Source organism: Notolabrus celidotus, chromosome 18, assembly GCF_009762535.1.
Source record: "Notolabrus celidotus isolate fNotCel1 chromosome 18, fNotCel1.pri, whole genome shotgun sequence".
Taxonomy (NCBI): domain Eukaryota; kingdom Metazoa; phylum Chordata; class Actinopteri; order Labriformes; family Labridae; genus Notolabrus; species Notolabrus celidotus.
The window spans coordinates 19160691-19175546 of NC_048289.1; the positions used below are offsets into that span (position 1 = coordinate 19160691).

Consider the following 14856-nt stretch of genomic DNA (forward strand, 5'->3'; position numbering starts at 1 on the left):
AGAAAAATAAAACAAGTTAGTAATTTAATACTCAAAATGACATTAGCACCTGTAATCGGAGGGAGTGAAAGGCAAGGGTTTGGAAAATATTCTCTGTGTTCTGAAAAAAAGAACAGATAAAGAGGCCTTCAAGAAGAAATCCGTCACCAAACGAGCGCAAAATACATAAATAACAAGTCGCCATGTCTCCTCACAACACGATCAGAAGAATATGAATCATGAGATTTAAAAAAAAAATAATGGATAAATCATAAAGAAAATTAGCAAACCTCCTTAATTTTAAAGGTGTAAGTGATTTGTTTTTTCTTAAGCATGCATGAAAGCAAGCAAAGGGCAGCCAAAAAGCACAACACACACATACTCAAATGCACACATACAGTACTGTAGTGCAGTCTATCTGCAGGGCACAGGCATTATAAAACAGGGGGATAAGGGAGGGGAGGGGGGGCACGCACACAACACTAGCAAAGTTAATGGCTTTCACAATGCTTCAACTTCACATTCTCAAAACATACATATCACAATACCAGAACGCTAAGGGGCAAAATAGGGAGGGAGGGGAGGGAATGTCAGAGGGGAGGTGAGGGAGTGTGGGGGGGTCATGCATATTCAGTTGTTATTAGCTGGGGAAGGCTAAGGGGGAAAATGGGGAAAAGGGGGGTATTACAAGCAACTCTACCATTTAAATATTGCATTGGGTAGCATATCTATACCAAAAGAAAGAAAAAAAAAGCCAGGCACAATAACACACACACAAAAGAAACATAACACACACAAAAAACTAGCTTGACTTTTATCTTGCAACATGTCACATCTGCCTGACACATGATGGGGCTCTTCTAATATGAGAGATAATTGCAGCTCACTTACCATTGCTCTCTGCTTGCTGCTTTTCCCTTTTTCTCTTCTTCCTTTTCCCCTGTTGGTTAGCCGCCAAAAAAATAGAAAGAAAAAAATAGACACAGACAGGAACCTTAGTTATTATATTGCAGAATGCCCAAAACATGAAACAGAGAGTAGGACTCATCTTTGTGTTTACTTATTTATTCATTCATTCTTTCTCTGCCTTTTCTTTCTCTCTCTCTCTCTCTCTCTCTCTCTCTCTCTCTGCCCTCCGGTTTGTAACAGACACTGCAGGCCAGAGCACAATCCTCCCTCCCTCCCTCCCTCCTTCTCTCTTGTTTTCTGCTCTTTTTATTATTTTCTGTAATCTTTTGTCTTATTTTCCCCTGCTCTGTGAACATCCAGACGTCTCAACAAGAATCTACTTCTTCTCTTAGGCAGCTTGATCCGGTCAGTCTGATCCAAAAAAAACTGGACATGAATGATGAAAACCTGCACGCTCATGTGTCAGAACAAGGTGTAGAACATTCACGTAAACAAACTGATTGTTGGACGTTGTTATTAATCGTAAGATGAGTCAAGGCCATGTCTCTATTCTCTGATACACATGATACAGGAAAAAATACAGGTGATCTTTCAGGCTGTAAAAAAAAATGCAAAAAAAGAAGAACTCATTCTGGTCAGGCCACTGAGAGAAAACGGTGACTGAACCAGTTCTTCGTCCTCCCCTTTACGACTTGTAAACTTAAAAACTTACATAGTTGTCTCGTGCTGACCAGCCTGGGTACAGCTGCATGTGGAGCTGTCGCTCTTTCCTGGCCAGCTCGTAGTACTTGGCCTGCTCCTCCCGCGATAGGGCATGCCACTGAGAAAGACAGAAGAATATTTCCAACATGAAGAGGAGAGAAATCTTCAGTAATGGCAGACGGCTATCCACAAATGAATCTGGTTCTACTTGAGGTTTCCTCACTACTGCTGCTTAGTTAAGGATAAATGTAGTGTCTCATAATATGCTCTTGATGTAAAATGTCATGAGATAACTTCTGTTTGTCTGCATGCTTGACTTTGACCCTCAAAGAGTCTCTGTGTGTCTGAAGATCTTCCAGGACTTACCCTTCGCCCAAGGATCTGGTTGATGGCAGCACTTTCCTTCAGTGTGCACTCGGCCACCACTTTAGCCCGCATCTCCTTCATGTAGAGCATGAAGGCATTCAGAGGCTTCTTTATGTGGACCTGTTTCTTCTTCTCCTCTTCCTTTTTAGCGTCTGACTGTTTCCTGTGGTAGGACAAGAGGGGGAGAAAAAAATTGAGCAACCTGAACCCTGTGATTAAAATCAGGTGAGACTTCCACTTCAAGTATGAGAGTGTACTCACGAGCTGTTGAGGGAGCTGATGTCACTGTGGGAGGATTCCTGCTTGACGTTGGGTGTGACGATGGCGGGGTGTGGGATGCCGGTGGTGTGCAAACTGTGGTGGGGGGGCACCATGTGTGGGGGGAACCTGGAGGACAGAAGACTGTGTAAATCGTCAGAATGGACACGGGTGAAATGAGAAGATGGCAGACATGTAAACACAAGACTAAAGGGGCTCAGTTCCATTTCAAACTTTCAAATACATGTCAAACTTTGTTTTTCTTACTGCTTTCATAGAAATGGAATCGGCCTTTAGTCACAAGAAAAGACATAGATACACAAACAAACATCTACATGAAGATCACCAAGGCTACATCCTGTTTTATCATTTACTTCTCAAAATGGTGAAAGTCTCCAGCCTGAACATTTTTACATTCACACACAGATATAACAGCATAGAAAGTCAAACATTGTATAAGCGTAACGGCAAAAGGCCAAACGTGAATGCCATATTTTCACATCCCCCAAAAAACTTTCGACACTTGAGCCAAGAGTGTTTTAACCTCACTCTAATGGGACCCTTCACTGAGGTTCACCAGCTAAGAGTGTCATAAGCACTACAGGTAGATGTTCACTTTCAATAAAACTTGTTGGCTCATAGTTCTGTTGGATATATCAGTGTTAAAAAGTGATCATAAGATGTAGAAGAAGCCCTCTTGTGTGAGCTTTATTAAGGGACAATTAAATAAGATTTAAGGGACATGGTTTCAAATTAAGATTTAAGAAGCAGTGACGATATCTTTCATCCATGGATGATAAGCGCCACCGAGTTAACTTCACTTCATTTAAAGAAATTACATATTTCATAGTTTCACTGATATGAAAATACCTGCTTTTGCACAGGGGGAAAAACTGGGACCATTATCTCTTTTTTCACATTTTGCAAACTAGATTAAAATCCTCTATCAAAGTCTAGCATCACTGCAGGTATTCGGCCTCTATTTGCTTTCTCCCATTCTTTTTCTGCACATTCAGCACTGTCAGCAGCACTGACATTTTTATCTTCATGCCTCTACACTCCCATCATCATTTCATATTCTCCAACTGGTCCCAATAACTAGTCCAGAAACCCTTATTTTGGAATGCTTTCCCAGGCCGGAGCAGCCGTAGCAGCAACACTGCTGTGCTGTGCTGTGCTGTATGTCGTACAGTGTATGCGCTTCCAGCAACACTAATTATTAGCATCAGATTATTTGAACGTCTGCGCATCCATCTGCATGTGTATGTTTACAGCGCCTCGGCTCCACGTGACCACACACAAATTTACGAGAAGAGAGGAGGATGAAGGAGAAGCAAAAGGAGGAGGAATAATTCTTTTTTTTTTTTTTTTTTAAAGCAGCTCATTATCCGGCTGTGTCTGGCTGCATGGCTCGGAGCCAGAATATAATGATGAGGATAAACTCGCCAGGAACAACTAGTTTCTGTTGGAGGCCATCTCAGGGGAGTGCCAGTGCGCTCCCCCCTCAAACTCTTTCCCTCTTTTTCTCCTTTCCCCTCTTCTCCCTTCATCACTGACACATTGGTGTTTGTGCCATGTCATGCGTTGATGGGGAGCTCGGCAGCACTGGCTGCATATCGCCCATCATTAGAGCTGCTGCATTTTCTCTCTGCTCACTCCGTTTCCTCCCTCCTTCTCTCTCTGTGCACTTGTTAAAATTTCCTCTGTTCCAAGATCTATTTTTTCTCTTCTTCTTCTTTTTCTTCTTCTCCACTCCTCCCTGTCCCCTCACCACCTCCTTGCTCCACTGCCCCCCCCTCCTTCCCCCTCCCTCCTCCTTCTTCTTCTCCCTCCCTGCTGCCACTGCATGGCCCAGGTTATGGTTTAAACATGACGGCCATCCCTTTGAAGCGCAGGGGCATCATCATCACCATCATCATCATTCGGGCTCATCAGCAGCAAGCAGCGCCTTGGACCAATTTAACCAACACAGGGAAAGGGGAGACGCAGCATATAACCCCCCTCCATCCACCCACCCACCTACCCCACAACCCCGGGGCTCCTACGTCTCAATCTGAAAGGTATGAATGGCTGGCGGTGCTGGGGTGAGGAGGGGGGGTCACTCTCGCAGCAAGCCCAGTGTCAGCCAGTGCCATTTAATTGCCAATGCGTAGCGGTAGCCCCCGTGCCTGTTTAATGTGTAATGATCCGGCCGGTGCACTTCTCCCCGTTCCCGAGCAAAAGAGACGGATCGGGATGACGGGGGAACATATCAAAGGGCAGGCTTAAGCATAAGGGGGCAAAAGGGGCCTTCACATCCTCCCACCTGTCACACGTAAATTCACACGTTCACACACACACTATAGGAGACCTGCGCTGGCTCCAACCCCATTATCAAAATAATGTCTTTCATTTGCTCTGCTGTCTGTCTCTACTCTCCTTGGCCCTTTTTTCCCCCTGTCCTAAAATGATGCATTTTTTAACAGGACCTGGGTGTAAGGTGCTCATTGCTGGACTACAAGGTACCAGGCTCGTTCTCTGCATTCTAATTCAGGTCGGGTTGCAGCACAGGGGGACTGATACTGAAGCAGAGCACTCCCGACAGGAGAACAAGGCCAGGACATCTTTTTGCTGTCCGATTTCCTTCTCTTAGTGCGCCGGCTACAAAATTGTCGAGCCGCCACAACAGTCTGGTTCATTCTTTGAACAAAACCAACTGGCTGAAGGCTATTTCTGAAAGGTATCTCACTTATTTTTACAACCCAATTCCTTTCTTTTTTTTTTTACTTCTCTGATCCGTCAAAATCAGAATTTGGAGCATTTTCTATGCATGAGGAGTTCTTTTTTTTTTTTTTTTTAAAGATGTGTTAAACCCTTCCATCCTCCAGAGAGCTCCCAGAGCCCTCCATCTATTCAGTTATACTAATTCAATTAGGGGGGCCTCATCACAGGGCATTAGCTCTTCCCCATGGCCAGTCCCCCCCTTTCTCCAACACACCCCAGCCAGTATATTCAATTAACTACACTGGAAATAAGATGATCACAATGTAGAGGCTGTCATTAAGGGACCAAATTAGCAGTCACTTAAAGCCCAGGTTTGGTCGGGCGCTGCTGCCAGATGCAGACGTCTGGGCAGACCCGTCGTCTGACCCTTTGTGGCCTTGGACTGGCTCAGGAGGAGAAATCCAGACACTCTTCTTCTACTTCTTCTAAAAAGTGTTTTGATGCATGAATCACTTAAAGGAAAGTACAGAGAAAGCTGCACCAACTCTTTCTGTTTCCCTTTGCTTTTCCTTATTCTCAGGGCTATACTTTAAGAAAATGTAATTCCCTGTTCACTGCTCCTCCCTCCCCCCCTCCCCCCCTCTTCTCCCTGCCTTCTTTCCTGCATCTACATGATCCATCAATGTCACAGAGGTCTAAACATGCTGCCCTCAGGAGCTGCTTTTCCAATCAGGCTGTAATTAAACTAAAGCTCTGCCTCATCCCTGGACTGTTAACCAGCTTGTACCAAATAAAAGTCCCCTGCTGCACAGAGGAGGAGGAGGAGGAGGAGCAGAGGGAGTGAAGAAGAAGAAGAAGAAGGAGGAGGAGGAGGGTGGTGTTTGTTTTCAGTGTTGCTGCTTTTTCTGACTGTTCCAGACCCAGAAACCATCCAAAATTAATCCCTTTCCCACCCTTAACACAGAGGACGTGCATCCCCCTTGAGGGAGTAGTAAGCAGTTTAACATTAAACTGACAAACACACACACATGTATACAAGATGGCAACAAATACACATATACCCACTCCCTTGGGTGCACTAATGTCCACAGCAGCACTTGAGCTGGACCCTTACGGGGCTGGACCAAAGCGCTAGCCAAGTGTCAGCGCCCCGGACTTCTATCATGTAGTCCCTCTTCAAAGTGTTGCCGTGTTTGTTTATGTGTCTGGCTGCTCAAACTCACAGCGAGGACATGCCCCAGCTCATTTCAGATCTGCCTGACATGCAGTGGGGGTAAATGTTCTTCAGGGGCCTCATTAGAAAATGATAAATATAATTAATATTTGAGCACACGAGCTGGAGCGCCACACTGGAGGATTGGCCTTTTGAACACACAGAGATGGGGAGTGTGAGCTCTCCTTAAGGGAGAAGTTGCTGCTCTCAGTGTGTGTGTGTGTGAGCAGCCAACACAAACACAAAACTGAATGTAAAAGTAAGGTGTGAAACAGTGTGTGTGTTTTGCTCCTAGAGGCTCAACTCACCTTGACATGGATGCGTTGACAGTGAGCGCAGTTGGGTAGGGGTGTCTGAAACCCCCTGTTGTGATTGGGTAAACAGGTTGACCTTGCCTGAGAAGGGAGGGAGAGAAGAAAAGAAGAAAGGCGAGTTAGGTAAAGGAGCAGGGTTGATGGAAGAGGAGAAGGTAAAGCCCTCTGTCTCGCTCCTCTCCCCACTGTGGGCCTCTTTATTCTCATTTGATCAGGACAAAAATCTAGGGGATTGCAGAGCGCGGATCAAAGGGAGGAAAACTCTGAACAATTTGAATGCCACAAATCTTGATAGCGATGGCTAATTAAATTTCATAACCCTTCGCTCGGTGTCGACAGAGTGGGGCCCTGTTCCTCCCCGAGCTGGAACTAGGTGTTTTGTTGTGATAATTAAAGACGAAGCGCGGGTCTCTTTAATGGAGCCATCACGCTAATTGAGGTCTACACATTCAAAGACAAACAATAATGAATGTAAATTTATACCAAAATAAAGTGCAGCAAATCAAAGGGCGCCGTGGCTGCGCTCGGGGCCTCTCTCGGTATTTAGATCGCGGTGAGAAAACATTAAATTAACAGAGCTTAATTTGTAGCCTTTTGTCATATTAACAAGTGTTGACAAGAGTTACCAGGGGAGAGCCCCCATGTGGAATTGTGGGTAAAATACGGGCAATCACGGTTCATTACTCAAATTGGACCATACAGAGACATGCAAAATAGTATTTGCCAGAAAGTAGCAAGTTGAGGTTGGAGAGGGCCTGAGGAGGCTGCTCTCGTCTAGGAGTGAGTGTTTCACAAAGTTAAAGGATCAAGTTTGAGTTTTGGAGGAGGGAGGAGGAGGAGGAGGAGGAGACCAGAGACAGCTTACATTATTGAGTTTAAACATAAAAAATACCATCCTCGTACTCAGGATGCACATGTAAGGTAGCTTTTTGTTTGATTTTTGTTGTTTCCTCTTAAGACAAAAAAGAGAAGTAAAAAAGGTTTCACTTACTGTGGTACTAACCATCCTAGCGGATGGGGGATCTGGCCGACAGCGCCAGGTGACAGTGGGTAATAAGGGGATATATCTGGAGGATGAGGAGGCCTTGGAATTCCTGTGGAAGAAGAAGGAGGATGAAGGAGCAGAGAGGAGGTGGACAGAAAGGATGATGACAGAGAGAAAGAGAGAGAAACCAAATCTTTGTCAGAGCATGGATTCAATTCTTTGTCAAGAGTTTCACATCTGAACGGGGCAGACATCACAGGAGTGCAGATGGGAGGAAGAAGAGGAGGAGGAGGAGGAGGAGGAAGAGGGCTTGTTGCTCGCATGTACACACAGTGCTAAATCACACTTCCTGATCAAAGGCCTTTGAGGCGGCGGCAGCAGCGGCGGTGGCAGCAGCAGCAGCACAATGTGTTGCAGGGTGAGAGAGGTGAGGAGAAAACACCAACACGATTCTTGTCACATTTGTCTGCTGATTCAGGAGACTAATGATGTAAAATGACGGAGGTTTAGAAGTTAACAAAACACAACAATATAATTAAAGCCTTCACTGTGATCACAGAGCTGCTAATACTGGGCTAACGTTTGATTCAGGCTGATTTACACAGACACGGAGGCTAGATGGATAGGAAGGATAGAGGGATGCGCTCCATAATTATGCTCAGAATCAGCTCCAAATTTTAGCCAAGTCTTATTCAGTCTAAGTTTGATACATCTGTCTTTAATGTGCGATCATTACATCCTCAAATTGACCAAATATTTGACACTCTAAATGAAAAAGCTGTGTATTTATTGGCGTCTTGTGTCTCATCCTCAGCAGAGAAACGGTGACAAAGATGTCCAATTTGAGGACAACTCTTGTTGCAGGCATCGCCGAGCAATCACAGCTTCTGCGGTGCTGCCTGTATCTCACATGGCGGCTGACAAGCCCAAAATAAAAAATAAAAAAACATCAACAAGCTGCCCTGAACAAACGCCATGAAAAGGTCTCGGGTGTAAAAATAACTCTCTTTCTTATGACAAACTTGAAACATGGAACTCTAGACGTGTAAAAAAGCCCAGCGAGAGGAGCTGTGCTCAGTAGACCAGGAACCAGAGGGACTTTTATTTTGGCACTTTCTTCCACACAGCTGGCTTTGCCTTTTTTGCAGCTGTTGTTACAGACATTTCGACCTGTGAAAACACAGCTGAAGTAGAGCCAGTCAGTCTTCATAGATCAGGACTTGGCTGCTGCTGGCGGTTACACCCAAAATTTGCAGCTGATCTGATCCAGGTTATCCAGGAACTGACTCTAGAGAGGGATTCTGTTACTGATGGACAATGTGCTGTACTGTGCAGCAGCGGAAAACTTCCCATGCTTATAAAAAAAAAAATTATATTAAAAAAAGAAAGCCTCAGTACATTATCCCATCGCCACCCAGCGCTGAAGACCTAATATGGCTCATTAATTAATTAAACACTGAGCCCAATTAAGCAGCCCCATTAAGCACTACATTAAACAGCAGCTGGCGCATTATTCCCCCCTTGTAAGGACCATCATAATAAGGGAACATTATTACCTAAAACATTGTCTGAATACACCAGAGAACACTGGGAAATGCATTAACCTGAAAGGGTGAGCTGAATGACGGTTAACCAAATAAAGCGCTGGGTCAAGATGCTCACGGAAATGAATGGAATTGGCTAAAAATGTACGCTGAGCGGTAGTGAGTGAGAGGGATGTGTGGGCTGGACCTGACTGCTAAATGTGGATACCGCAGGATCAACAGGCTGCAAAGATGTAACAACAGCTCTGACAGGAAGTGAGATGATAACTGAAAAGCTGACGAAGCCCGGTTATTTAGGTCAAAACTTCTATTTTGAGGACTTTGAGCTCTTATTTGGACACAGACAGCCTCACTGGTTGCTCTCTGGTATTTCAATGTGAGGACCCTTAACTCTTGTTTAAAGCCCTGCCACTGGATGTTTCTGTACCAAAAAGAGGAGACGTTTTGCCACTGAAGCAACCCAAGTTTATGGGCGTTGAGGCTAAATAAATTAGGAACAGATCACAGCAACCAGAGGCAACTAGAATGTGTCACTCTTTGCCTCAGTTATGATTCTTCTCTCATTCTAAAGAAAAATTATACTCCATATTTTATACTGGCTCCTTAAAAGAATTCTGCTGGCAATCACCAGGAAGAATCCCAAGTGCTCTCTCTGTTTTTGTCTTAAAATGTTGTATTGTCATTTTGTCTGTGAAGCTGAAGGCAATTTTCCACAATGTGGACAAATAAAAGTTCTAAGTCTAAGTCTAAATTAGTGTACAATTTTGCAAACAATATGCATTACATGATACACATTTGGTGTTAACAAAATCAAGCCTATGTGTGCCCTGTATTGTAAACCTGACATGTGATTCATATTTTAATCTAGAGTTGTTTTTACAAGAATATGACTCGAGACAGACACAGAGACGCCATGCAGACAAACAGAGTCGTGAATATGTAAGCCATGTTGGCAGGGCATAATAAAACATTTACACACCCAGCAGTGCAAACAGTTAGAGAGGGGTGATGTCCCTGACGTGAGGAGATCTGACTCTGTGGGTTTCTCAACTTTTAGTTTTGACCTTCTTTTAAACATATTTTAACACACTGTATTGGTTCCTAAATGTGTTTTTGTTAGCATGTTGCTAATAGAAATGCTGGTATTTCATTGGTTTTTACCTGTTTTGGGATCCACGTCTGTCTGTAGGTGAGGTGGGGGGTTCCCCGGTGTGAAGTGCTCATTGCTGTAGGTGATCAGAGGTGTGAGAGGGTGCACATGGTGAGGGTGCTGTACCACTGGAACCTTATTAGACTGAGAGAAAGAAGGAGAACACAGAGGGAGAGGAAGATAAGAGAGAAAGAGGGGGAGAGAAAAAAAGAAATCAGGATGTTAATATTTGGGATCAGGGTTAGAGATCGCTCATGTTCGCCACAGGGTTACAACCCAGTCTGAAGGCTCTTGGAAAGAAGAGCTATCCCATTCCGGGTACTCTTGAGGTGCCAAACCACCAAACCACAGTGAAAATAGTGTGGTTTGTAATTAAAAACACTTCTGCGGTGTCACCCTGGAATCCAGTAACACAATCTAAGTGGCTTTGGGGGGTTGCCAGTTCACATTTGGGTCTGATGTGTGATGGGGCACTTTTAACCGCTGTTGCAGTGAAGTAATCGATCATCTGTAAACCACGAAATCAAGGCAGCGCGTGTAAATCCACAGTCATTAGCAGATCCAGTCGGCGCTCCACTCTCCTCCTCCTCCTCCTCTTCCTCCCTGCTCTCCAGCCTCCCTTTCCTTGCTCCCCTTCCCCTCGTCGATCCCCCCCAGGGGCCCCGGTTCACGGAGAGTAAGGGGTGTATTGTAATAAAAGGGTTAGGAGAGAGGAGGTGGGGCTGAAAATCCATTTCTGCATTTTTGCCAAATTAGTTTTAGCTATGTAATCTTCTCTTTGTGCTCCTAAGTGGTGCAGGCCCCCTTTTTTCAATTACCCAAAGATTACAGTGGAGCTTTAGGGGTGTGCTGCTGCCGTGGGCCCCTTTGCGTTAACCAGAGCTCAGCCCCCCTCTCATCGGGGCCAGAGCCGAGACAGACACTAACACACGCACAGTCCCCACCGACCACGAGATAACCAGATTAGAGCTGTGCTGTAGATTAGACTGGTGGAAGAGGCTGCTCTCGCCTCTTTACCCACACATCCTTATCCTGCCCTCAGCAAGTCAAAGAAGCAGCACTAATCAGGCTTATCATAACATGGGTGATATGTTCAGGGGGGAGAGGAGTCAGACACCAAGCTGCTTGTGTGTGTGCGTGTTTCTGTGTGTGTGTGTGTGTGTGTGTGTGTGTGTGTTTCTGCTCTCTCAGAGGCCACACACCCTCATTAGCGACTTTAACCCGTGCAAGAAAGGAGGAAGAAAAAGCTCCAGTGTGGCGCATTTGCAACCGACTTTGAAAAACATTAATGGGACTAGATGTTTGGAGGGAGGGGCATACATACATAAGATGCTCATTGGCAATACAAATGCATGGCTGTGTGGGCTTAGGGTGAGACAAATGTGAGGGAAACCTTCATGCCCCTAAACAAGCCCTAAACACCCACAATCCATCCAGACCCCTGGTGCTGAGTTTTCACAGTGGTAGCTAAGTCTTCCAAGTGTGTCGTCCATACAATCCCAGCCATCCAGACCTCCATTCTGTTGTGGCAGTGGTGGAGGAGAGGAAAGCTAGGGGAAGCAGGAGCAGGGAGGGGAGGGGAGGGGAGGGGGGGCATTCCCTATTGCCATGGTCCCAATGAAAGATTAATGAACCCCAGCAGAACTCCAGGGAGGCAGAGGGACTCCTGGGACTCATTCACAGCCCTGAGCTGAAAGGCTGTGGAGGGGAGAAGGAAAGAGAAGGGCTGGAGAGGGGGGTGTGTATGTGTTTGTGTAGAGGGGGGTGGTGGGTTGGAGGTGGAATGGGGTTCGTTAAAAAAAAAAAAAAGAAACACAAACCAAGGCAGTCCCTCGTTTTCATTGGGCTCCCTGATCTGATCTGCACATGGAGAACAGCGGGATGAAAAGGAGAAACTGGTCGAAAAACAATCAGGATGGAGGTTATGACAGAATGCTAGAAGATGGCCTCTCCCTAGTTGCCTCTTTTTCCTCTAGTCCCCCTCTCCCTCCCTATCTCTCACCTCCTAACCTCCTCCTTCACGTCTCCCCGCTCCTCCCTCGGGTAATGATGTGAAAGAATGTTGTCAATTCTTCATCTCTCGGTGCTGAAAAGCTTTAGTGGCCATTTAAATGAGTTCTTTTGTCCAGGGGCCCCGGCCATTGAGAAGACAGTTCAAAATGCCCATCCACTGAGTCCACATTTAGACACAGGGTGTTAGAGAGGGTGTGTGTGTGGGACATTGAGAGAGGGAGCGAGAGCTAGAAGGCAGCTGATTTACATCACAGTCACTTTCTGGTCTAGGAGAGTGCTCTTTTTTTGTGCAAGTGAGGGAAAGTAAGGGGCTGGACTGGATGCTGCCTTCATCATTGCATGAGTCCACTAAAGGAAGAGGCTGATTATGGGAACAAAGTCAAAGAAACAACATAAGTTTTATTTGGGGGGGTTTGTCTTCCATGTTTAGAGGTCTCTTATTTGAGTTAGATCCACTGTCTTCTGAGAAAACTTGTGAATTCCTTCAGAGTTATGGTCAGCTGAAGTTGACTTCCAGTAGTCTGATGTCTTTAATCAGCTTATCTTTGTACAGACTGTAGCATCCACTGACGTCAAGCCAGCACCCGGTGGTCCCCGCAAGGAAAAAGAAGGCCCAGCACCTGCCCTGTGGCCACTGTGGGACAAAGCGAGCCCAGGACTCGTCTGGCAGGCTGCTGGGTCTGCTTCAGCCTGCACAGAGCCGCCCATAGAGCGTCGAGAAACAAAAGCAAAGCAACGTGGGAGGCTTTACTCTCCCTGCTCCACAAAAGCCAGGGGAAAAGAAAGAACATTTCCTGCCCCTTTACACCCCCGCTGACTTGCATCCTTCTCACCCACCTCCGTCATTACAACAAACAAATATAGCAGAAGACGAAAAAAGGCACGCCGCTCTGTAGTCATGATGACCAGGTTTTCAGGCCTCAAAGAGAGATTCAAAAGACCCCGCAGGAGGAATTTGAGTGCACACACTTTTGTTCGAAGATCAATGAGCACATTGACTTTTTACACGTCCAGGACACATACAGGCCTGCTGCAGAGGAGCAAGCAGCACACTTAAAAACAGCAGACACAAACAACCTTCTGGTTATGTTACTGATACTGCTTTGACTTTATTTCTTTCATTCTATTCTTCTCTTCTGTTTCCAGCTGAGGCCCTTATGCTTTAAGCAAAAAGGCGCTTAAACGGCAGAACTTATTACATTACTTGTGTCATTGTGATCACACTCTCCTGTTACAAGGTTGTCCTCTGATGCACCTGCACATTTAGCCGGTGAAGGCAGCCAAACAGCACTTTACCTCTGGTCCAAAAACTTGTAGAAAAGTAACTGAAAGTTTTGCTGGTTCAACCTGAAATCTATCTCAAGGGTAAAATATGTTCTCTATACGCTGATGACTAATGCTTCTCCGCCACCGTGTGAAAAGAGCCTTTGAAAGTGGACAAATGAATAAGCTGCTTCAAGTCAGACCTCTGGGGAGAGAGTGAAGGGAGGAGGTACAGGAGAAGGCAGAGGGGGTGAGAAAGTGACAGCAGGACGGAGTGAGACAAAGGGAGGGGGGACAGAGAGGTGGAGGCCCCGGACAGGAAAAAGCTGTTGGCCTTGCATTTCCGCCTGGTGGCACCTCGCAGGGCCAATTTGAGCCCTAAATGTGAAGGTGGCGACCTTGCAGGCCCAGGGGGTGGAGGAGGGGAGGGCAGAGAGCCTCTGTCTCTCTGCTTTGTGTCATGATATGATGAGTTGTCACAACAGTTTGCGGGGCGCTAATGAGCTGTAGTGAGGCCGGGGCACGAGAGGGGAAGAGAGGAGAGAGTTGTGGGGATGACAGAACCGTGATGGATTGAGGTCCTCTCAGGCCTCCAAATTCCAAAGCAAGCAGAAAAAAAGCTGCCAGAGCGCCCTGAGCCTCTCCCAGAGCGTGCAAAGTGGCCCACATCCAAGGCACATGGAGTAGAAAACACACACACACACACACTGGGATGCTGGGGGAAAGTGTCAGAGAAGAGTTATTTGTATGTGTGTGTGCGAGTATTTGATTTGAGCACAACAAAAAGTACAAACTGTGCTGCCACCGATCTAATGAATCATCTGGTATCGTTCAATGTCGTCCTGTTGGAATCTGTTTACACACATGAATGCTGTTTTCCTTTGGGAGGTGCCCCCTCTAGGCTTCCATCTTCATCTCCTTGCAAACACCATATCACACCAAGAAACGCTCCCACACACACACATTTACAGACACACTCAAGTCAAATCAGACCTCAGATTCAAGCAGACAATCTAAAAGAATACTTAGAGTTTAACGGCAATGGAATATGAAATGCTCCTACAAATTAAAGGCTTATCAGAGACATGATCGTCCAGTAGAGCACGCTGATTAAAAAAAAACCCCTGCTACATTTCAGAAATCAGATTTCTTTGCTAATCATTTGAGAATAGAAAAAACCCCTCCACAATATTAGGAACCTGGGAATTGTAAGGGGGAGCAAAGGATTTAAAAAGCAGATATGGAGGTGTTGATCAGTTTTCCTCTCTGGCAGAGAAGATGCGTCTCTGAGGGCAAGGGGCTCCCGAGACCACAGTATATTTAAAAGTTAATCTATTCACTTTGCTGCAGTGACATGCCGACTGCTTGATCAGAGCGCTGAACAAAAATATTATGTGGGCCAGAGCCTTTGCTCCCCTTCCTCCTGCTCTCTTCGCTAGCACTCAAGTCGTTCGTCA

At 45.8% G+C, this 14856-nt stretch overlaps 1 protein-coding gene across 23 annotated transcripts in view; it reads right to left on the reverse strand.

Annotated features, from left to right (window-relative positions):
• The window catches only part of tcf7l2 (transcription factor 7 like 2), a 96163-nt gene that overhangs the window by 6886 nt on the left and 74421 nt on the right, over window positions 1-14856 (reverse strand). For 5 of the 23 annotated variants that reach the window (XM_034708430.1, XM_034708417.1, XM_034708416.1 and 2 more), the window contains 8 exons: window positions 10135-10267; window positions 7436-7538; window positions 6439-6525; window positions 2218-2343; window positions 1957-2119; window positions 1601-1708; window positions 871-919; window positions 50-100 (listed from right to left, as the gene is read on the reverse strand). In XM_034708430.1, coding sequence (XP_034564321.1) covers window positions 50-100; window positions 871-919; window positions 1601-1708; window positions 1957-2119; window positions 2218-2343; window positions 6439-6525; window positions 7436-7538; window positions 10135-10267 — 820 coding nt within the window. Of the gene's footprint in view, window positions 1-49; window positions 101-870; window positions 935-1600; window positions 1709-1956; window positions 2120-2217; window positions 2359-6438; window positions 6526-7435; window positions 7539-10134; window positions 10268-14856 lie in introns of all 23 variants that reach the window. The other 18 variants (XM_034708412.1, XM_034708413.1, XM_034708423.1 and 15 more) reach the window with 6 other exon arrangements.